Source organism: Acanthochromis polyacanthus, chromosome 8 (genome assembly GCF_021347895.1).
Source record: "Acanthochromis polyacanthus isolate Apoly-LR-REF ecotype Palm Island chromosome 8, KAUST_Apoly_ChrSc, whole genome shotgun sequence".
In the NCBI taxonomy this organism is placed as follows: Eukaryota; Metazoa; Chordata; class Actinopteri; family Pomacentridae; genus Acanthochromis; species Acanthochromis polyacanthus.
Genome location: NC_067120.1, coordinates 34,162,282 through 34,187,224, shown reverse-complemented (window position 1 = coordinate 34,187,224; position 24,943 = coordinate 34,162,282). Strand labels below are relative to the sequence as shown.

General features: G+C 38.4%; 1 protein-coding gene across 1 annotated transcript in view; it reads left to right on the top strand.

Annotated features, from left to right (window-relative positions):
- The window catches only part of nrn1la (neuritin 1-like a), a 142,768-nt gene extending 118,880 nt beyond the window's left edge, over positions 1–23,888 (top strand). The window contains exon 3 of the mRNA XM_051951465.1: positions 7,951–23,888. Within this exon, the coding sequence (XP_051807425.1) occupies positions 7,951–8,236 (286 nt within the window). The 3' untranslated portion in view covers positions 8,237–23,888. The remainder of the gene's footprint in view (positions 1–7,950) is intronic.
- The last annotated feature ends 1,055 nt before the right edge of the window (positions 23,889–24,943 follow it).

The window sequence follows — 24,943 nt, the reverse complement described above, 5'->3', positions numbered from 1 at the left end:
ATGGAGTAATAGCACATGAGAGGGAGGTCGGCGTTGTTTTGTAAAAGCACTGACACAACCGTTCACCCTGGGTCGAACATGTTGCATAATTTAAATTGCAGCATTTAATTGCATTTTTTGTGACAAAAATTGCAGTTTAATTTGAGATCAGATTCATAAGATACCATTAAAACTGCAACTTAAATTGGAAAAATACCATTATTTGTGAAAAAAACATTGACACAACAGTTCGAACCCTGGGTCAAATGTGCTGCGTAACTTAAATTACAACATTAATTGTCATTTTTCTGATTGCGTTTTCTACAATCAAGTTTCAGTTCAATATTCATTGTTTAATAGATTTAACAACATTTGATGGAGCATTCCCATATTAGACACCATCAAAAGTGTGACTTAAAGAATAAAAACGGCATTAATTTGTTAAAACACTGAACCACAGTTTAAACCCCTAGACCTGCAGGTTGCATAACTTAAACTGCAGCATTTATTTGCAACTTTTCTGACCAATATTGCAGTTCAGTTTAAGACTGGGTTTTCTAAAGTCCAGCTTTAGTTCAGCATTCATTATATAATAGATTTACCAACATGTGATGGAGCGTTACCACGTGAGACAACATCAAAACTGTGACTTAAAGAAGAAAAATGGCATTAATTTGTAAAATCACCAACACAACAGTTTAAACCCCGGGTTAGATGTATTGCATAAATTAAATTGTGGCATTTAAGTACAATTTTTGTGACAGATTTTATTTTGAAATCTAATTTCTAAAGTCGGACTTTGGTTCAATATTAATTGTGGAATAAATTTAACGTGATGGAGTGTAACCATATGAGACACCATGTCGGCAAAAGTTGGTATGAATTTGCAAAACCGTCAGACTTGTTGCAGGATTTAACTTCAATTTTTGCAATTTATTTCAATATTGTTTTTTTTTCCATAAAGTCAGGATTCAGTTCAGTATTCATTGTATAATAGATTTAAAACATGTGATGGAGCATTGAAACATGAGAAGGAGGTTGGTATTAATTTGTGAAGAACGCTGACACGACAGTTCAAACTCTGGGTCCAACATCTTGCGTAAGCGAACTTGTAGCATTTAATAGCGATTTTTCTGACAGATATTGCAATTTAATTTAATTTTTTTTTTAAGTCGGGCTTTGGTTCAGTATTCAGTGCGTCATAGATTTAACAACATGTGATGGAGCATTAAAACATGAGACTCCATCAACAGTGTGACTGTTAGAGAAGGAGGTCAGCATGAATTTGGAAAACCATCGACTCGACAGTTCAAACTCTGGGAAGACGTGTTACATAACCTGAATTGCAGCTTTTGCTAATTGCATTATGTCAAACTCTGATTTGTAAATGATTAATTGCTTGGCCGCCGGTGTCGAGTTTTGTTTGTCACAAAATACCCGTCGTCAAACTGTCCTCGGTGACAGCTCTGACCTTGGAAGTTTAAAAACTCAGCACAGACTGTTTCTGTGGAGTCGAACACACTGTACCTTTTTGCTGCTCGTCTTCTCTAATATCTCGTCTCCTCTGTTCTGTTTTTTCTCCTGAACCAACGGGCTTCGGCTAAGTGTGCTACTCGCTGCCCCACATGTCAGTAACTGCATCCTGCGACACCGAAGCTGTGAAACTCCCGCATGAGCTAATCGGATGTAATAAAAAAAAATAAATGAAATAACGAGCTCAGAGTTTGGGGTTTGGAGATTTTGGGGATGTCAGCAGCAGCATGTTCACAGTAGAACAGACGTGCTCCCCGGAGGTTTGATTATTGTGAAAGCAGCTGCTTGTCTGTCAGTGTCCTCGCTGTGTTTCTGCTGTCTCTGCACCACCTGTGACTGAACGTACAAAACCTGCACGCCAAAAAAACACTGCACTGCTGCACATAACGCCCTCTCATTCTCTTTCTGACTTTGGCATCCTCTTGTTGTCTCTCACACTTTCTTTTCTGCACACACACTCGGGTACAGAGCTGATTAGCCAGATGCTAACCTCCCCTCCCACAGCAGCAGGAAAGAAGCCGAAACTGGACCGCTGGAGGGTTTAAACTCTGGACAGAAACCAAACTGATGCAGAGTGATGGACGGAGATCGGTTGTGCCGTACATAATGGTTGCTGTTAATTACACAAAGATGTGAGATCATGGGCGTGTGTTCCTTCTCCACGTGAAGACGACTTTAAAGAAATTATATTTGTGTGTGACAGCAAAGACGGCAGATGTGCGCCGGAGTCTGTCAAAGAAAGTTGGAAAATATGTGCAAGCATCTTTGTACTTAAGATCAGAAGCAAATGTCCTCAAACTGACATCCACTACAGATAAGAAACGTCCTCCAGAATGATTTTTCTATGTTTAGAGCGGTGAAACTTCTGGAGTTCACTCTAGGTGACATTTACAGTGGCACTTCTAAGATTAATAATGATGCAAGCCTTCGGGGCATCACAACGTAAGGCTGCAACAAAAGGAGAGCCTCCTGTCTCATCGTGATTTATCTTATTTGTCTGAATTAGATTCAGGTGATCAATTCCTTTAGCACCCACAGTGATTAATCAAAAGTGCTAAACTGCACTGCGTAGAAGAGGCAGCTGGACTCAACAACGTTATCTTGTTGCAGTGTTATGGAAAGATATAAAGCAGATATAGTTAAAGGAACTGTTTTGGCAGTTTGGGGGAAAATTAAGAGCCAACACATAATATAGTTTGATTCAGTTCAATTGTCAATGGTTTTTCATTCAATAAAAAAGTCTCGTCTAATGAAACATCACTGCTCTTGATAAAGGGTCTTTGGCTGACTCACTAAAACAGAGAAAGAAGTGTGTGCTTCTTTTTCCAGTATGTAGTACTAAAAGTTTAATTTACTGACAAATAAAAGCACAAGAGCATGTGTGTTCTGGGGTAAAAGTCAGAGAAGAGAATGATAAAGGTGGACAAAGATTTTTTTAAATTCTTCATTTAAGTAAATGTGCTAATATCATGGTGAAAAAGATTTGCATTAGAAATTTTTACCTAGTATTATCAGTTCAATGTGCAAAAGGTTCAAGGTGCAATCAAGAAGTTGTGGAAATGCATCTATAAAAAGCAAAATCTGTTTTTATTTTGGCTGTTGCTTCTGTCAAAGTAGTGTTCTTCTGCAACAACTAAAACACTCTCTTGAAGTTTGGTGTTACTACTTGCAGGTGCACATTTGCAGTTGTTGACATGGACCTGAAACTTGTGTCAAGGAAAAACATAAAAAGAAGGTAAATCATCAGAACACTTGTCACAAATGCCCAAAACTATGTCTACCAACCTGCTAGTGTCACCATGGAACTGAAACTTACAAGTCAGCCTTCATGTGGATGATCTTTGGGTTGAGGTGATGAGCGTTGGGTCTACAGATAGACCCAAGAGACTCCAAGACGGAAGAAGTCGCATCAGGTCAGCAGCATGATTAGGAGCATGTTCATCATTTCTTTTCAACATTTACAGAGTTGTGTACCATAAAGTTCAACCCCAAGAAAGAAGATGTCCACTCTTAGTCCTACTTTAATGTCCTGACATGTCTGAAGGAGAGTACTTGTCACAAATGACCTGAACTATGCTGTGTGCCATTCTGCCAGATTCACAATGGACCTGAAACTTGCACAGAGAACAGGCATCAAATTTTGTCAAACTGACAAATTGGGTCTACAGATAGAACCAAGAGACTCCAGGGCGGCAGAAGCTGCATCAGGTCAGTGTGGTGACCAAGAACGATTGTGTGCTGTGAATTTGCCCCCGAGAAAGAGCCTGTCAACACTGAGTCCTACTGTACCGCCTTCACATGCCCGAAGAAGGATACTCGACACAAGTGACTTTAAATATGGTTCCTTCAGTTGGAAGATCAGTGTAGGTGGGTGATGACAGTAAGTTCTGTAGCTATGACCGAGAGACTCCAAGAATGAAGAAAGTGCATCAGATCAGCAGTGTAACCAAGAACATACTCGTAACTTTGTTTTGCCAGACATCCAAAGTTTTGTGTACCGTGAATCCAACCCCCAGGATCAGACTGTCAACTCTGAGATCGACTGCATGTTGAAAATACACAAATTCTTTGGCAGCACCAACAAGATTGTCACTCCCTAAACACTCCATTGGCCAGACCTGGAGCTTTTTTCGTGACTTCTTCCTCCTTCCGAAAATAAAATGCAAGTTTAAGTGTAGCTGTATGGACACAGTGGAGAGGATCCAGCTTGTGTTGCTGATTGTGCACGACACACTTCCAGGCAACATTTCAAATATTGCAGGAGCACTGCACCAGAGGACGGCTTCAAAAGCTGATGTTTGCCCAATTTAAATTAGGTACAGTGTTTTTAGGTGCAGACTCTGGACTTCTTAGTCACGCCTCTTAGTAAAAGTACAGAATGCAGATGTGTGTGCAGCCTTTTAGTGCTGTAGGTGGCTGAGTAGAAGCTAGTATTACACTGCAACTATGGATTATTTTCATCGTGGATCAATCTGCTGGTTAATTATTTGGTTTGTAAATATTCAGAAAATACCATGAGTTACCTGAAGCCCAAAGTGGCACAGTCCACTCCTCAACAATTATTGATAGTAAATTATAACTATTACAGTAAGGAAAAGCAGCAACAGATTCTTACATCTGAAAAGCAAGAATCGTGAAATTTGGGGTGATATTGCAGATTATTTTTCTACCAGCCAGCTTTTCTTGCTAGCTAACTACACACAGCAGATTTCCCCTCCATATATTGGTTGTACTCTTGGCTTGCTAGCTGCAACATTAGCACTAGCTTATGCTAGCCTTAAAAATACAAACTTTACTTTTTGAAAATACTGCAGATCTCTTTGAATATTCGTAGAAGTTATTCCAGAAGAACTTCTTCAGTGGTTTGCAACAGATGATTCAGGAAAGAAACCGTCCTTAGATGTTCTTAAGTCGCTCATGAAGACATAAAGCCTTTTTGTTGCTTGTAATAACCAATCAAGAAGAAAGTTATTCCATAAACAACCACTTGAAGAAATATCTAAGTGAAAAATACTTTATATGACAGAAGCTATATTTTGAAATATTTATTTGAGGTGTATTTTGCTAACATGAAGGACAGATCACCAGGGGGGCAACTGTTATACACAAAATGAGTATACACCAACGTCCTTACTAACATTGAATTGTAGAAATGGTTCGTCCTAGCGTACTGTAAGTTAAAAAATGTACATGTACTGTGCAGTTGCATCATATTAGCATAAATGCACCTCTTCCCTTCATGAAAGTTGAAATGTTACATGATATTTAGCTCATATTTCTTACAAAACTTTTGAGATTTAAGCATTTAAGGCCCATGATCTTGCTGCTTCTTCCTTCTTTCTTAGCTTTTTAGACACATTTGTGACAAAAAGAAGCATTAGAGACCAGAAACAGTCAGACAGACTCAGCTCTGGAGTTTAAAGGCTAATAGATTGAGGTTTAATACTGTGCATCACTGAAAGGTATCTTTGTATCCAAGATCTTTGTCTAGGGTTACTTCTTTATGTCTTGTCTTCTTCACCTACCTCTCCTCTTCTATTCTGCCTTCTTTTTCACTTTTTCTTGTCAATAGGTGTCAGAAAGCAGCTGAAATGTCTGTTGATGATGGATAGAACACAGCAGTGATCCAACAAAGACACAATCCCTTCCCCTGAACTAATGAAGGTTTCGCCACGTTTCAGTCAAACCCACAGCGTGACCTTTGTTCTCGGAGCTGCGAAGATCAGCAGATGGTCTCTTGGCAACTACCAAGAGAAGTCAAGGGAGCAGACAAACAGATTGAGTTTGATTTACTGAGTGAAAGGACTGATGTTTCACTGTCACTGCGTCTTCATCGGTTATTTTCAGAGCTGTCGGTTCAGATCTTCGTTAGTTAAATCATTGGAGCAGATGAGAGTTTGGATAATAACGGAGTAGGGTTCTTCATATTTAAGGTTGACTGACTTGTAGAAGCAGCTCAAGTGTCAAGAAAGTTAGTGAGTACAGAACATTTGTTCTGGTTTTGGTAACATCTGTGGCCACTTTAAAAATTGTTGCACATGTTGTCTGGGTGGATTCTCAGTCATTCAGGTCAAGCTAACCATAGGAACTTCAGTAAAAACCAACTGAACATCTCTTTTAGATGCTTTTAGAGATTCTTGAAGATGTTTTACCTTCAGTTCTTAGGGCAAAAGTCAGGGTTTATGCTGCAGATGTCCCCTGCCCATCACAGGGTAAACTCCAAAAAATCAAATAAATTCAGCTTTGTTTTTTCATTTTTCATGATTTAAGGCATTGTAGCTGTCTCTTACTGTACAGAACAGGTTTTTTACCCTCTTTCAGTTCTCTTTTAAATACTGAAACCATACCTAAAAGAGAAGTCTAGTTGCTTTCTACTGAAGCTTCTAGGGTTGAACATGTTGTTTGTCTTCTTGTTGTTTTTCCCCATTTTTACAAAATTAATTTTATAAGAAATTCAGTTTTGGTCTTTGCCTTTTTATGATTTATAGCATAGAAATCTCATATGGCACAGAAAACTTTTTTTGACAGTGTTTCACCTTCATTTCTCTTTTAGGTTCTTCAAACATCTTTAAGAATCTCAAAGAAAAGTCAAGTTGCTTTTTATTGAAGCTCTTCAGGTTGCACATAATGTTGCTTCATTTTTCCAAGAATTAATTTTCATAAAATAAATAATCAAAGAAATTCAAATTTAAGGTTTTTGCTTTTTTGTTTCCACTTCTATCAAAAAATGTACCATATCTAATTTTAAAAATGTAATCAAAATCAAATCAAAATCGCCTACTCCACGTTTGTCATTTAAAATGTTGCCAAAAATAAAAACATTACGCTAACCACTTCTGTAAAAACAAACAAAAAAAAAAACATAAATTGTGTGCTTGTTGGTGCAACTGAGAAGCTATTAGTGACTCAACTGCAACAAACAATCGTGACAAAAAATTCAAGACTTTTCTGCCTGAACTACAGGCAGTGTTTACAGAGCAGTTGGGAGTTGTGCACTGAAAAAAATTAAATATCTGTAGTTTGTAGAGTTTGGATTTTTCCCTGTGTTAGTAACAACTAGAGGCATTTTATAAAAATTGTGCAAGCTGATTCCACTTTTTGTATTTTTTTGTAAAATTCATGATCAAAGCAATTCAACTTTGATTGTTTTATGATTTATTGCATTATTACTTTGTGATACTGAATGAAAGACATTTCTAAGTTCTCTCCACTTCGAGTCATAGTTGTGCTGTTTCTATAGAGGTGTAGAACTTTATATTGCAGGGAAAAATGGTTTTTGGTGTGACTGTGCCAGTGATGGATGGATGGATGCTTGCTTTATTCATCCCTTGGGAAAATTCCAGTTTCAAGTCGCTCACATAAAGAAAGATGAGAAAACCAATGAACTAAAGAATGTGCGGTTATCTTATAAATCATGCTGGTCGAGGAAATAATGTGCCAAACAATTGTTGGTATTAACAATAAAAGGTACAAAATCGTGCAAAATTGTAGATATTAACAATAAAGGTGTAAAATTGTTGGTATCAACAATAAATTTGCAGCAACATTTTTGGTGTTAACAATGAAGAAGCAAAATTGTGCAAAATTGTTGGTATTAACAATAAAGGTACCAAAAATTATTTGGTATTAACAGTAAAGGTGCAAAATTATTGATATTTACAATAAAGGTGCAAAATTGTTGGTTTTTATATTAAAGGTGCCCAATTGTGCAAAATTGTTGGTTTTAACAATTAAGGTGCCAAAAATAATTGGTATTAACAATAAAGGTGCAAATTTGTGCAAAATTGTTGACATTAACAATAGTCCAAGGAATTTTCAGCGCAGTGTGAATCGTCAACGTGGAGCTCTGAAGCAGCGAAATGACCAACAGATTCTGTTGTCACATCTGAAGGTTTCATCACTTTTCTATCATCTGCTTCTTCTTCTTTATTTCTACAGGTCATGGGATGAATTCCACGATTGCGCTAACATCGCGATGGCTGGCTGTCCGGATGAAGCGGCCGCCGTCTGGGAGTCTCTCCGGCAGGAATCCAAGAAGATGCAGTTCTCTGGAAACCTTTACGACATGTGTTCCAACCGCAACAGCCACCCGGTGGCCTCGGCCTCCCCGAACCAGGAGGAGATCAACCAAGAGTCTCTACGAGGAGGCGCCGGTCACCTGGCGTCCAGCCTCCACCTCCTCCTGCTACTGTCTCCTCTGCTGCTGCTGTTGTTTTGGATATAACTTTCCCCCTGAAGAAATGGGACTAGTGTGAATAGATATAAACTTTGTGTATTTTTTTTCCTCCCCTTCCACGAGCCCGTAGACTTTCCACAGTTTCTTCTTCCTCTGCGCTGCCAGAGGTTGATTATTTCTAACTGCATGTTCAGAGGCCCGACAGTCTTTTTGATAATGTATCTCTAAACTGCCTGTGCCGTTCCATGCATATTCTCTGCCTTTTAATTAGTCTCTCTGTTGGAAACACACACAGAATTCATACAGAGACACACAGCCACTGTACAAACAGGCTTGCAAACACATACATAGTTAAACAGATGCATACAGCCGCCTCGTGTCATCCGTCTTTATTCCCTAACCTCCGAAACCAAGTTAGTCTGAGCTTGCATGTCGTGGATCCGGGCAGAGTCTGTCTTCCTGACTCTAATAACAGAAACATAATAACGCAGTCCTGTTTGATAAACCTGAAACCTAAGTGATGAGGAATCCATGAGCAGTTAAACTCATTCATTTATATGATGAACTAGCCGGCTAATGGGAAATCTAACATTCGTCGCTCGCTAGTTTAGACTCAGAGCTGTGTTCGAACTCCAGCTGGGCGACTTTTGTGTTCAGTTTTCCCGTTGCTTTTCTTCTCCGGTCTCTGCCAGTGTTGAAGATCCGCAGCCAAGCTTACGTCCCAATTTAACTCAAAGTTCCCCAGAAAACTGGCAACAGAAAATGTGAATTAATGCACATTTCCATCTACAGCTGTTATGTGCTCATACCAGGTCGGTTCTTTGGGAAAAACAGCTGCAGTGTTGGAGAGGAAGAAGAGGTCGAAATGTGAGTAAAAGAGCAGCACTTGAATCTAGAAATGTGCAGAAATGATGGACATTTGATAATTTTCTGAGTATTTATTTAATAAATATGAGGACGTTATAGTCTCAACATCCTTTCCCACAAGCGTAACGCTGAGCCGCAGTTTTTCAAACCTCTGCTGGATGTTTAATTTATGTTTTCACTGCACACTGTCACATTTTGCTTCCTTGATCCACACACTTTTTCTCCTCAGCTGAGCATTAAAACTTTTTTAAGCATAAATTGAGAATTTGCATAAAAAACAGGTTGAAAGGAAAAAACCTACTGGGAAGCTAAAACATGGGTGCTAATCAGGGGAACCACTGATGTATTCAGAGCTGGATATGTTAGCCTTGCTGCTAACTTTTCCTAGTGGTCACTCGTGGTTTTGCAATGGAAAAATCCCAAAAAGAGTATTCCACGTAGATCCCAGTTATAAAAGAAGTATTTGTTAAACCCAGCACAGTGCTAATACAGAAATGTAGAAGCAAATAAACTTTGTTTGGCTACTTTCATGCAGGCACAATCAGGTGCCATCTTTTATGCTCTGTAATACATCTAAACTTGGTGAACTCATGTTGTAGATTAGTATTAGGATGCGAGGAAGCTACTTTTTCTTCTTGCGTTAATCATACCCCAAAGCAAACCACTCCCATTTTCACTTCATAAGTGAACCTTGAGATCCTGCAATCCGGAGGCCCCGAAATCGGCTTCTGTTGTGGGGGCCTTGGGATTACATCTCTGCTTTTTGCAGATGATGTGGTTCTGTTGCCTTCATCAGATCGTGACCTTCAGCGGGCACTAGAGTGGTTTGCAGCTGATTATGACACAACGGGGATGCGGATTAGAACCTCAAAGTTCAAGGCCATGGTTCTCTGCTGGAAACCAGGTTAGGGGGGGAGTTCCTTCCTCAAGTGAAGGAGTTCAAGTATCTTGGGATCTGTTCATGAATTATTGGAAAATAGAGCATGAGATGGACAGGCGGATTGGTGGGGCAGCAGCAGTAAATGCAGGCGTTGTATCGAACCGTCATGGTGAAGAGGGAGCTTAGCTGCAAGGCGAAGCTCTCAATTTACCAGTCCATCTACTTTCCAACCCTCATCTATGGTCATGAGCTCTGGGTAGTGACCAAAAGAACAAGATCGCGGATACAAGCGGTTGAAATGAGCTTCCTCCGCAAGGTGGCTGGGCCCTTAGAGATAGGGTGAGGATCTCCGACATCTTGGAGGGTGGTCGGAGTAGAGCCGCTGCTCCTTCGTGTCTAAAGGAACCGGTCAAGGTGGTTTGGCCATCTGATTTGGATCCATCTGGGGAGGCTTCCTTTTGAGGTTTTTTGAACACATCCACCTGGGAGGAGACCCTGGGGTAGACCCAGAACTCGCTGGAGGGATTATGTATTTTGTCTGGCCTGGGAACGCCTCGGGATCCCCCAGGAAGAGCTGGAAAATATTGTTCGGGGGAAGGACGTCTAGAATAACCTGCTTCGTCTGCTGCCTCCACGACCTGACCCCAGATAATTGGAAGACGATGGATGGATGGATGCACATCGATGACCCACAACATTAAACCACCTGTCTAATATTGTGTAGATCCACTTGCTGTTAAAACAGTGTTGACCCATTGGGGTGTGAACGTAGCAGTTGTTCTTTAGTGTCTGGAACTGGAACATTGGATCCTTTGGGTCTTGTAGGTCACACAGCGAGGTTTCCATGGGTTGCGACATATTCCGTTGATCCTGAGTCGAATTGGGTTCCATGAAATTGGAAGTCGATCAACTCTTTGGGTTCTGTCTTGTTCCTCGACTTGTTTTTGAGCATTTTTTCTACTGACATCTACTACATCTACAGAGTGCAGATATCAATTTAACATCCACTTCAGTGCAGGACTAAAGGTTTTCCAGCAGAACATTCCACTGTTGCAAGATTATCACCCATCATTGGTCGTAATGTTGTTTCTGATTGGCGTAAACTGGTTAAAAGTTACCAAAAGTGTTATTTCAGTGTAATTTCTTAATTTCCCTTCGGTCCTCGTCCAGCTCCTTCTGTGATGCATCTCCCTCTTGATTTTCTGTCAAGAACTTACAAACTAAATTTCGTCTCTCCCAAGCATCCTGTTATAATATAGCGATCGAATACTGCAGTTGTTTGGGGAATCACTGGAAAAAGATCACAAACCAAGAGTGCATTTGGACTCCTGCCACGATTAACGTCTCACCTCCAACAAAGTGAACTATTAGTTGCTGTAAATATCTTCTACACACATGGAAGTTGTTTGCTAAGGTGCATGCAGTCATGAAAACTGGCTGTAAAGATTTGTTGGACTGAACGATTAATTGGAATGTTACTGGAATCACAATGTGGCCAAAAAATATCCAAATCACAGGAGCTGCAATTTAGTAAATGGTGTCATATGGGTCCCCCACATGAAGAGCCAGGTTCTGATTAAGGTTTCTTCCCATTAAAAGGGAGTTTTTCCTTTCCACTGTCGCCTTAGGGCTTGCTCTGGGGGTTCAGGCATATGGGCTCAGTAAAGTGTCTTGAGACAATCTGAGTTTTAATTGGCGCTATATAAATACAATTGAATTGAACTGAATACTGTTCTGAATGAAGCATGGTGGTGCTACAGAAATACTTAAGTCATATTCTCCAGACGTAAAGGAACATGTGGGTTCAGGACAGAGTCCAGCAAAAGAACATCGTAATTTTTTATATACATTTTAATTTGAAAGTAATTTAAGAATTGCATTTTATAGTAAAACTGTGGCTTCTTGCAATATCTGTAAACAATAATCACAGTATCTTTTTTTTCACATATTATCCAGCCTTGCTGTTTTTTCTGGAAATCTCTTAAAATGCTCAACATTGCCTCAAACGGTATGAAAAGCTTTCTCTGAAACAACTCCTAGCAATCAACAATCGCAATTGGATTTCATACCTCACATTAACTGTGATGCCATACGATCATATAGAACCAGAACACAGACTAATTAAAGATAATGAAGGACCATCTGCAGAGCTCCAGTCTCAGCTGCAGCACTGAAACCCTGTTTAGTAGAATTACTGAATAAATACGTGACTTGTAGTCCTTTAACCCTCTGAACTTCAAAACCTGTCGAAAGGTTTAAAAAGCATGTTCTCTTTTAAAAAAAAGTGGCCAAAATTACACCATTTACCCCACTCAGAAACTGTAAAAACAGAATAATTTTGCAGGTTTTTTTAACCTTCCAACAGTCCTTAAACAATTAATGTGTGACTTCTAATTCTGTTGGGAAAATTAACCAAGTCTAAGCTCTTAAAATCGTGATATTTCATCAAAATCTACCTAAAATAAATATTTTGCCCATCAGATTCTGTAAAAACACAGATTCTCTAATCGTTGCTGCAACTGAGAAACTGTTAGTGATTCTGCTGCAAACTCCAGTCATGTGTCAAAAACCCTGGTAGTTTTCGGCTGAACTGCAGGCCGTGTATGGACACAAATTTAAAATGCTAATAGGAAAATAATTATAGTATTTAAACTACAGGCCAAAGGCTTGGAAGCAAGATCAAATTTGTACAAGAAAAAAGCATGATTTCATTGGTGTACTTTGCCACAAAATAAACACGATTATTATTATTGTTACTATTATTATTATTATTATATAGACTCACTCATTAGAATACATTTTACGATAATTATCAGGTATTTTTGTCTGTACTGTTGTTCTTTGCTCAGCTGTTTCTTTCTGTGGTAGTTTGTCAGAGATATGGACACAGTTGAGAATAACTGAGATTTTTGTTTGCAAACTCTGAAAAGCCAAAGAGCTAAAGTCAGTACTGCAAATTGTGATTAGTTTTTTACTTTTACACTGAAGTTGTCAATCTTGTGAATTTTCTCAACCCGAAAACTAAGACCTTCTTTTATTTTAAGAGTTAATCAGCAATTGTCTGGTAACTTCAATGTATAGCAAAAGATAAATAGAGGAAAATGGTGCATATCAGTGACAGAAGAATCTGATCATGCAGTGAATACATCCCAGAATCAACAGAATTCATACTGGCTTTTAAGACAGACTTGAAGTAGCTTCCAAGCTTTTAGCCTGTAGTGTAGATTCTCCTCTTTTCAATTTTTTTTGTACAATGTTGTTAACTTTGAAAAAATATTGTACATGTTAATTCCAGATTTCTCTTTTTTTAAATAACAATGAAAGTAATTCAGCTTTTATTGATTTTTAGACGATTCATGGCATCATAAAAGCGTCATATGGTAGAAAAAATACATTTTTCAGTTCTTTCTACTTCTATCATGGTTGTTCTGTTTCCATAGAGGTGCAGGACTTCATATTGCTGTGAAAAATGAGACCACAGTGAGTGAAATTGTGTCCGGACAGAGGGCTAATGCATTGAAATTACACCTAAATGAAACCAACAGTTACACTTTGGAGAACTTGCCATTCGTTAAACGGTTTCTTGTGGATTTGCCGCAGCAACGTGAGTCGGTTGTGCTGCAGTTGTTTGTATTTGGTGCCCGTCCAGGTATGAAATCCTCGGAGGTTCTTCCTTTGGCATCCTGCCTCGTAGCCCTACAGTGTGGGACCGATATGTTCTCCAGTCAGAACCGCGGCCGCCGGCACGCCAAGTGTGTTTTCATGCTCCAGGAGTCGTGGTTCGGCCCTGCAGGCCTGCCGGAGCTGCTTGTTATTCTAAGTGTCTGCAGGTAACAGTTGTTTCTGTCTGGCCCGGGATCAGAAATACTATCAGATTAGAGACAGACAGACAGCGACGGAGAGAGAGAAAGATGAGTACAGCCTGAAAACAAACAGCCGAGCCCAAGATTGAATCCACTCGTCGAGCAGCGAGTGTGTTTTACACAGGGGGGCTTTAGGTTGGAGGTTTGCTTCTCTTTCTTCACCCAAAAAAATAAATCAAAGCCGAGCCGACTTTAAAGAGTTATGCTTTGCACAAAACAGAATCCTCAGAGGCTGCAGCAGCGCTCCAACTTTAAGAGAGCGGGAAATAAATAAAGATTTACGACACAAAGAGAGCCGTGTTTCACCTTAAGAGCTGATTGAGTTCGTCTACCTTGCTGACGGCAAGTTCGTTCTGAGCAGGTGGAATTAAACAGACGCACATTCAGATACAGTCACTTTATTTAGGACATCCATGTAGATTCTGTCTCGTAAGCTTTTGTGTTGCACAGAAATATAGTTCTTAGATTCTGACCCCCAGTTTTAAACAGCGGAGAACAAACCCAGCGACGTAAATCTGAAGGCGAGGAAAACTCCAATCAGCCTGCAGCTATTTTTGCCTCCATGAGGACCTTCACCCAGAGATATGCTCGGATGGTTTAAAGAGGACGCTGCAGTTCTGAACTTTAATTAAACTGACAGAATTAGCAATTAGAGGCCTCGATGGCTGATTCACTAAAGGTGCAGCAACTAGAGAACTATTCCTCTGTGGAGTTCAGATAAGATGTTGTTACCGGAGGCAAAATGTAAGTAAAGTTATAAAAGATCACACTGGATGTGTTTGTACAAATAAAACCAGGAATAAAACACAGTACAGTGAGCTCAGTCATCAGCAGTTTGAACTGCAAAGTAGTGATTTAAGTTAGTAAACCACCATCTGCCAGCAAAAAATAAATAGTTAAAGTAAAACTAATCCATCCACACTGTTGAACATACATAAATAAATTAAACAATTATGTATTTAGCTTATTAAATAATGTAAAACACATTTCTAAAGGACAAATTGTTTTCTGTGAAATACACATTTTTGACATGAATATTATTTACACTTTTATTTGGATGTTTTTACTGTGAACATGTAAATTAATACTTTTTTGTGATTCTGTTAGATATTATTAGTAATTGAACAGAACATACACAATAACAGTTTGAAATTTAACAGATTGTAGAAGAAGAAAATGTTGTTTGTAAAAAAAATGCAAGACACATTATTTGCAAAAATTGGGTTTTGTTTATTTGTCTTTTTTTTACATTTAAAATGTGATTTTTTTTTGTTTATTTTGTTATTTTACTAGTTACAAAAATCTGTGATATTTCAGATTAGGTTTTGTAGCCAGAGGCAAATTAAATAATCCTCATGAAATCTTTCTTAGAAGAAAGTTTGCTACTGATAAATCTGATTTCAAAGAGTTTTCTTGTTCTGGGCTCCTAAAACTGAGTAACTGGGGAAGTTAGGCGTCTTAGTACGGAGCACCAGCAGCTCCTGAGATCTTTTTGTCTTTGTCTCATCTTCCATTTGATTTAGCTTCTTATCTCTAGACTGTAGATGACTTGTAGCATCTTCATTGTGTCCAACAACCTGTGAACTATTTCTCTGTCAGTCATCTCCAGCTTGCACCATTTTATGGAAACATACGTAGCTGAGATCAGATTTTAAAAGCTTTTTCTGCACAGAGGTGCATGAAAATGTAAAAAAAACACCTAATGAACTCTTTCTTAGAATAAGCAACATAACTCAGACAATCTAATTTTAAAGTAGTTTTCTGTGTGGATGTTCTAAAACTGAGTAGTTGGAGATGTTAGACATCTTAAGATGTATCCGTAGGTGCAGGAAAACCACTAGATGACTTGCAGCATCTTAATAATGTCTGGCTCACGAAGGTCCAACAATTTGTTCATCATTTTAGTCAGTCATCACCAGCTTGCACTATTTTATGAGAATATAACTCATTCAGATTGTTTTTTAAAGTGTTTTCCTGCCAGAACTGCACAAAAACACAAAGGAAAGTCCTGAAATCTTTTTGGAAAAGGTGGTATAGTTCAGACAAATCTGATTTCACAGAGTTTTCCTGTTTCAAGGTCCTAAAGTTGACTAATTAAAACAAATCAGTGTTGGCATAAGGAGTAGTGAATGCAGGAACACCAACAGTTCACTGAAGTATGTTTTCTCTCTGCCTTTATTCCCAGAATCTCATCTTCTGTTTGATTTTGCTTCTAATCTCTGGACTGCGGGTGACTTGTAGCATCTTCATGACGTCTGATTTACCAACCTGAGAAGTGTCTCTTCACATAGTTTAGATAAGATGCTGTAACTGGAGGATAAATGTGACTAATTCATAAAGGCTACATGGAAAGATCAGAGTTGATGTGTTTGTAAATCCATATCCAGGTCTACGGTCCAGAACAGAGCTCAGTCATCCTCAGCTCAGCCTGTTTTATGGGAATATAAGTAGCTCAGATGTGATTTTAAGGGTTTTTCTGCGCAGAGGTGCTCAAAAACGCAAAGAAAACTCATGAAATCTCTGTTATGAGAAGTTATGTCATTGGGACAAATCAGATTTCGGAGAGGTTTTCAATAACGCTGCGGTGTAAATGCAACATTATTGACCACAGCAGAGTAGGGAATTATTTTCCAGCGCTGCATTTGTGACTGTACACGTCTTGGCCTGCAGCTAGAGCTCCGACGATCGGCTTAAATTGGACAGAAAGGAGAAAGAAACAGCGTTAAAGAGCGATGCATCACTGTCCCATCAGCGATGCTGTACGACCGGCGTTATTAGTGCGAAGACGCTGGCATTTATTCCTCTCCTCTGCGACACCTTTTTCGTTTGCTCAGCTGAAAGAGAGCAAATATGTTTAGCGTTTGGGGGTTTAATAGTATTTCAATCACACATCGATCCCTTCAAATCCGTTATTAAGGGATCAGACTGCTGTGATGTGATCCTTTGCGGTGGAGACAACTTTGCCTTCGTTTGTTTTCTTCAAGTGTAGAAGCGGATTCCCAGCAGGCTGCAGGCGGCACATTAACCAGACTGCAGCCTAAAGTTTCATTCGGGCCCTACGTGTATTTACTTCCTCTGCCAAAAAAAAGCACTAATATCATGTTTTAAGGTTTGTTTCTCAGTGAAGATAAATAATCCCGTCAAATGGCTGCACCAGACACCTGAAGTTTTATCATTAAATGTGACTCTTAAGGCTTAATTTCCCCTCAGCTGAGTGATTTATTTAAGGTCGTTGTGCAGAGTCTGTTCAAAAAAAAGAAAAATTAAAGGCTTTGGAAGACATTTTCAAGCAATAAAGTATATTAAAAAGTCTTTTGTTAATGTTTGTTTGCAGAAAAGAAGATGACAAGAAGAACAAATTGGTCAGAGGAGAAAAAATAAACTTCTGCAGAACTCAATAAAAAGCAAACTCAATAAATATTTGATTTGCGAATAACAGAAAACAACATATGAGGCAGGAAATTGCACTGAAAATGAATTCAGGAAGCCGGGAACTGTTTACTTGCTTCATTTATTCCAGTAAATTTGGCCGTGTTATCGTTAAAAGAGAGTCAGAGGACTTTTTTGTTCTAAACTTCGTGGATTTTTCATTTCCTTCCATCTGTTATTACTGTTTTGTGCATATAAAATGTCTGCAAACTCACAAAGTCCTCACCAAAACATCTTGTTTGAGGTGCTGCCGTTTCTTTCGTTACTTATCGACATCATCATGTAACACATTTGCATATTAACGCCTACTAGCAGCTAATTTCGCCCTTAAACTAAGAAAGAGCAGCTTCCTCACAGTCCACTGTTAGTTTCTTGCTAAATTAATTTACATCAGTAGACTCAGAGATCTGGTTTGATTAAATTTGTTTAAATTTCAAGGCCAGTTGACCAGTCAGAGCTTTTCAGGAGGGAATCTTTCAAGAGACAAGAGCTAAAAACGTATGTGAAAAGAGGTGCTACAGCAATGTAAAGCATGAGAAAAACAATATTTATTGAACATTAAAGCATGTAAACATATTCTAGTAGATCCAAAAAATGAAAATTTTCATCTGTAAATGGGCATTATGAGGGTTCTTTAAGGATCAGGAGAAGGAACAGAAAAGTGTGTTTGAGTGTCAGATTCTTAATTTTTAATAACTGTAATGTTAGCAGTTTGATTCTTAGCCAGCTGGAGTTGCATTTATTTCCCCTCTAAATCCAAGTTTTCTTCAACTAGTTTTGAAGTCAGATTGTTTATTTCGTGGCTCCATTTTTATGCTAGTTTCAAAGAACATTATAAAGTCAATTTTGTAGAGTACATAAATCACAGTTAATTCCAGCTAATGTTTAATTTGCGGCTAAAATGCCTGCTAACGTCACTAGTTTTCTTAATTTGTCGTTGATAAAAACAAATATTAGCATGAGAGCTTAACAAATCAGGGGATTTTACCAATGTGATTTAAAAACTGGATCCAAAATGGCACCAAATGCTCATTTTTCCTTGCCAGTAGCAATTCAGTTAGCATTGAGAAAACCCGTTATCTTTGTATCATATTTGAATTAAATGCAGTGTAGAAGGTGAGAAATAGTTTCTGACAATGCTAATCCTCTGCAACACTCAGTTGTTTCAGTTTTTTATTGCCAGAGCCTCAAAGTTGGTTAACTGTTGTTAAAGACAGCAGCTTTCCTTTGCAGACGAATGAGCAACATCACATTAATTTGTGACTTTTACAGATATCTGTGCATGTTTGCTTGTTTTCCTCACTACTGTCTTTATTCTCAGTTAAACATCCTGACTCCAGCTGCACTATCACACACTTCTATTCTCATCCAGCTCTCAGGAAGTAATCCTCCCAAAAAACTATTTTCAAGAGCTCGTAACACCTTAAACACAAACCCAACAGAGAAAAAGGCGTAAAACCACACACGGGACGTTTTCGACCTGAAGTTGGAAAATTAATCAGCTGCTCTGCGTCGGGTCTATTCACCTGAGCTTTGCTGAGAATAATCCACATTTGTGGTGGAATTCAATAAAATTACAGTCAAAAATACTTGCAGAAGTTCTTCAGCAGGGAAATAGAAATGTTACACAGCAGAGCTCAGGTACTGAGGCGCCTCCAGCACTGAAGAGGGTAAATCTGGTTTATTTTGCTGGAAGTAAAATTAAAAAACTGGAACAGTCGATATGTTAAACTGCATCAGGAGACACTGACCTGACCACAGATTATGTACAGTAAGTCTGTGGATGACCTTCTGTTTAGTGAGGGAGAGGTGGTAACAAATGACATATCCGGCTCATAAAATAAACTTTTGCTTGTTCAAATAGCTTTTATTCAACATAGATTCAGTCCAACTTGTCTTGATGCTTTTTACCAGAAGATTTTGGAGGTAGGGAAGCACATTTTGCTGCAAAAGATTTCCTCCAGAGTCTTATATATTAATGTTAAAAAAATTGATCTACTCGCACTGTTAAAAAATAAATAAGAAATAAAAATCATTTTTAAAGAATGTGAAGCAAGTGTGCCAGAAAAAAATATTTTAAAAATGTGAAATACTGTAATGTTCAAAAATGGTAAAACCTGGGAATATAGCAGCAATTATTATATTTTTAAATTATTAGTTTAAATTATATTTTTACCCGACTTAAACACAGGAAAACAACGTAAAAGAACAAACTACCATCTGTGTAGACACAAGCTTTTGATTTAACTGTTATTTATAATTTTTGCCTGTTTTTTTCTTCTTTTTTTTAACAGTTAACACTTTTTTTCTGTGAGTTTATCAGATATTACGGCTAATTTGAAACACGGTAAATCTGTTAAAAAAAAAATTGCTCAGTCAGCAGAATACTTAATTTTTCTTTCAAATTACAGCAAATATGTGTAAAATAACATCATTTTTAGCTGATTAAATGCAAGAAAACCATTTAATTTTACAGACTGTAAAAGTTCAAAAATTAGTACTTTACGACCTGATGAGGACATTATTTACAGTTTACTGTACTTTCACGTTTAACATGTAAATTAGTATTATATTCTGTGATTTTACTAGTGTGGAAAATCTGTAAAATACAGTAAATTGTTTTAAAAAACTGTTATAGACTTTTTGTGGATGAGCATTTCAGCACATTTTTAAATAACCTCCATCTATACTTACAGTGGAAAAAGGTTTTCAGACACCCTAAACATTGGCATGTATATTGCATTAAGAATCACTCTTAGGTCTTCAAGTGAAATTTCTTTTAGTGCCATCACAGCCATAATACTAAACAAATCCTAAGAAAGCCATTAAAAACCTAAAATTGATTGGTTCTGGAAAAGTAAGAAATTTTGAGTAGTGGGTCATTTTGGTAGAATTTAGTTTTCTTACTTTTTCTTGTAAACAATGAACAAAACAATATCATTTGTATTTGTTTGTCTGCCTAATGCAGCCACACCTTTTGAAACACACAAAAAAGATTTTTCCACAAATATTACAGGATAATATTTGAGATTTTATAAAACTTTAAGTTGTCCGAAAACTTTTTCCACGTCTGTCCACCAAAGCAAATACAACAGGTCCTCGACTTATGTCGGAGTTCTGTTCCGACAGATCGATGTAAGTGAATTTTAGCCGTAAGTCGGAACTCTGGTGAAAATGTAAACAAAGCTGTTACGTGCATCACGATATCGATCAGTTCTTTGGAAAAGTCATGAATGCAAATTACTTTTATTCATGTATATTCATTTTAATTCAATTCAATTCAATTTTATTTATATAGCGGCAAATACCTGTCAAACTGTCTCAAGACGATTTACAGAACCCATATGCCTGAACCGCCAGAGCAAGAACTAAGGCAATAGTGGCGAGAAAAATACCCTTTTAACGGGAAGAAACCTTGAACAGAACCTGGCCCTTTATATGGGGGAACCCATCTGCCTGCTTTTGCAAGAAGATAACAGAATATTGTAACAGACTGATCCTGTTGTTTATGTTGAGGTTTTAATGTTTATTGTTCAGTTCGAGATTTACCTAATGTCAGTGAATGTGCCATGTTCAGTTAGCTCACCTCTGATTGGCTGAGAGTTAGCAGTAGTGTGTGTGTCAAGCGAGAGAGCTGGAAACGGTGGCTAATTCTGGTGCTAAGTTACAGTGGTTTTTGTAGTTATTCTGGCGTTAACTACGGCCCACAGTAGTCTGTGTGAAGGTTCAATAAACGACCAGAGAACCAGATAAAGTCTCACTCATTCATCACAGAGGGTCGCTATGATATGTTGCACTGTTTTTACAACTTGACCGATGTTCAGCAGTATTTCGCCCTGTTCCGACGGTTTTATTATATCTAATTTCACTTCCATGGAGTTACCATAAGAAAAATCTGACTTACGCTTGGGAGCCATAATGGAGGGCAAAAAGTTAACAAATGTAGCACAATCCAAGGTGACGTACAACTGGCGAATGCTGACAAAGTCGTCTTATAGCGTCGTGTGACAACGTATTGGTCTGTTCCACTTGTCAACTAGTTAACCAGTTCCGACATATCTCTGTACACTAAACAGAGGACTGGCCTGTAACCAGTTCCGATGCAATGATGAAACGCCGTAAGATGATGTCATTGTAAACCGAGAACCCCCTGTACTGGTTTGCAGCAGCAATTCACATGAAACTGCAATAACTGAGTTTTCTAACTAAAATAGTCGACGTAATTTCTACAAGTCTCTGTTATAGGTGTCCTGAAATGTTACAGTCATGCGGAGACTTTGCTTAAACTTAGCAAAAGTTACGGGCTCTCAAATGTATTATTGTCGATGTAGCCTTCGTCGACTGCAAAGTGAGGGGAAACCATCAGTTTCAGGGAATTTTCAGAGTCTTGCTTCCGTTTGATTTTAGCCATTTAGCCGCTGTCATAGTGCTCCATTTGGTAATTTGCTGTTGCATTTAGCTGTCAAGTTTCAAGAAAGTCCTATTCCAACACGTTAGCTAGTTGACATACTTGTACAAACATGTAGGGCGATACAATCAGGCAGCATTGAGGTCCTTAATGCAGCAAAAGAATCATTGCAGAGTGTTTGCAAAGTCATGCACCAAAACAAAGCTGCAGGATGAGCAGTATTTTTGCTTCAATTCTTCTGTTTTACACAAATCTCTGCAACAGAGTTGAACACCTGAACCCACAAAGACTGTTGAAATAAACTGAATTATCCTTTAAAGCACATGTTGGTGCTCTGGCTGTGAATAAACGTAAATCGGACTGGAAGAGATGTGGCAGCAAAACGTACGGGACACATCTAGCTCAGATTTAAGTGGAAAAGCATCAGACAGACAGATCTCACCTGGGTACCACACTCATATATCCGCCTCCAGCAAGTGGCTGCAAGCTCAACCTCCAGTATTAATTAGTGATAAGACAAAAAAAAAGAAATTACTCAGGACTGAAAACTTCAGAAAGTACAAGATAAGTGTAGCGGTGACCTACGTGTGTCATTGAAGATGCTTTTTGAATGAGGAGTGAGATGATAGAAAATAACTCTTCCCCTTAAATTTATTGCTAATAAAAACGAGGAAGAGAGGATTTAAATGAGTCTGAACGCCTCCTCACTAATTAAACACCATTCACATAAATTGAAACTATAAATACAGGAAATCAAATCACTGTTTTATGACGGGAAACGCAGAGACTGACAATGAGTTGCATCACTGTACAGTGTGAATACCTACAGCTCTATTAATGTCAGTGTACATAGCCGTTCCATATGTATATAGATAATGTCATAAATGCCTTGCAACTTTTAAAGCTTTAACATCTTCTATTGGTTGTGTTTTACATCTTTATTCACTTTATTCCTCTCCCTGTGATACCTAACCCTTCATTCGGCTACGTACATTCTTACTGCTTGCTTTACAAATTAAGAGAGAGAATTAGTAGAGAAACCATTTTATTTCCACACACATTCCCATTAACAGAAGGGTTACCAGTTTTGGCATTTTAATATGGATGGAACCAGAAACAAGCATAAAAAAGCTGGCTTCATAGTGTAAAAAGCTGATTTAATTCAAGTTGCTTGTGCGTATCTGTATCTCCACGTAACAGACAAATAGAAAACACCTGTTATAATCCTTCTTTGTGGGCGATAAACCTGACGAACGTGGTTTTAGTTTGACATTTTGGGACATGAAAGACATGCTGCATGACTTCAGCTCTCTATAATCTACATACGGTATCATGGGGTGAGGAATAATGTGACAGAACACACACATACTGCATTATTTAAGATGACTAAAAATGCATTAAAATCCTGTCACGTACTGGACTGATTTCACGGTAAATTGTAAAAAAAAAAAAAAAAAAGACTCTACGGAGATATTTAACTTGATTGTCTGTCCTTTTCCCACTATATTGTTTGTGTTTGTATCCGCAAACAGTGATTGTTTTCCGTGTCCAAGGTTGTTTGTAAGTGTGTGTGCGAGAGAGACAGAAAGATGACATATCTCACTGTGGTGTAAATTAGCTTGTTGCATTCATCATTCATCCATGTTTCTTTGTTGCTGATTAAACTGCTCTTCGCCGGCGCTTTCCCCCAACAAAATGTCACTTCCTGACCTTCTCTGCTTGTAGAAACATGCAGCATGCAGAACTGAGCTTTCTTTGCCTTTGTGAGAAGCAGAATAGCAGGATGTTGTATGATCTTGTGACTCGTACATACATTATATTCCTGTGTGAAGCTGAGATGAAAAAAACAACAACGTCCGAACTGGCTTTAAAGTCGCGCTCGGAGCTTGGAATCAAACAGAATGGAGATCGGAACATCTGGGATCGCTGATGACGGATGGACGACTCCAGGGATGAAAGCTCTGAGCGCACACTGATGACATCGCTGTGGACAATAACTCTTTATTGTACATCAGTATGTACAGATAGAAGTTTTTTCAAACGATGCAGACGCAGCATTTTCTGCTTTGAAAAAAGAACTTTGTGAAGAATTTCTCTATTTGTCCTTGGCTGTCTTAAGTTATGTCTCCTCATCTCAACATGATCTTTTTTTAGATCCCGTCACTCTGCTCCTCTAACAGGTTTTCTCTCCATCCATGTGTAGTAGGTTTTGCTACCTTTATAGAAAATCATTAAACTGGTGCTGACTGACTACTTGACTGTGTTCATTACTAATTTCTCTGGTTGGATGAAGATAAATATTGTGTTGAAAGTGTTGGGTAAAGTTACATAAACACTCATGGCTGCTGGAAGTCTGGTAAAGGTTGAAGTCCAAAGCACCTGGAGATGACAGGGTCTTCTGAGTTGTATTTGAAGTACTCTCTATTTTGACAGAGTCCTTGCAACACACATTAACTTGCATGAGTAATCCATTTGTCTTTGCCATTTAGAACTCTTCAGCTCAAACACAATGCTAAGCGTGGAAATTCATCAGCAGCAGAACGAGAAATTCTGCAGCAGTACGACAAATTGAAACTGAAATCGTCTTTGAATGAGGATGAGGTCAAACTTGTGGTGCAACAAGCAGTCAAGGCCTGAAGTCTGAATTCAAAGTGTTTTTCTTCCTTTTGTTTGTACAGTAAAGAGCTTGTTTGCTTGATACTGCCTTCTTTTAGCAGTTTTTAAAGCTGAGAGGTTTCTGTACACATTTGCAGAAGTGTTGCATTCACAAAGGAACAAGAAATTGGATGCCTTACATCAAAATTGTGACCCTTCAGGCAGTTTTCCACTTCAGGAAGTTTGCAGGCTGGTTAAGGGTGATCCAAACCTTTCGTAACCACAAGAACCACCCCAGTAGAACCTCTTTCAGAGGAGATGGTTAGCACATCTGATTAGGATGCCTCCAGGATAACTTTCTTTGGAGGTGTTTCAGGTGCATTCAAGTAGAGGGAGACCCCAGGGTAGACCCAAAACTTGCTGTACAGGTTACATATCAATGAAAACACAAGACTAAGCGTGGGAGTCTACAGATGGACGACAAATTGAAACTATAATCATCTTGAAGTGGAGAACGAGGACAAACTTGTGGTGCAACAAGCAGGTATGGCCTAAATTCTGAATTAAATACACATTTTGAGTCTTTTGTTTGTGCTGTAGATATTTTGTTTGCTTGATACTGCCGTCTTTTAGCAATTTTTACAGTTTATAGGTTTTGTATACACATTTGCAGAAGTGTTGCATTTACAAAGGAGCAAGAAATTGGACACATT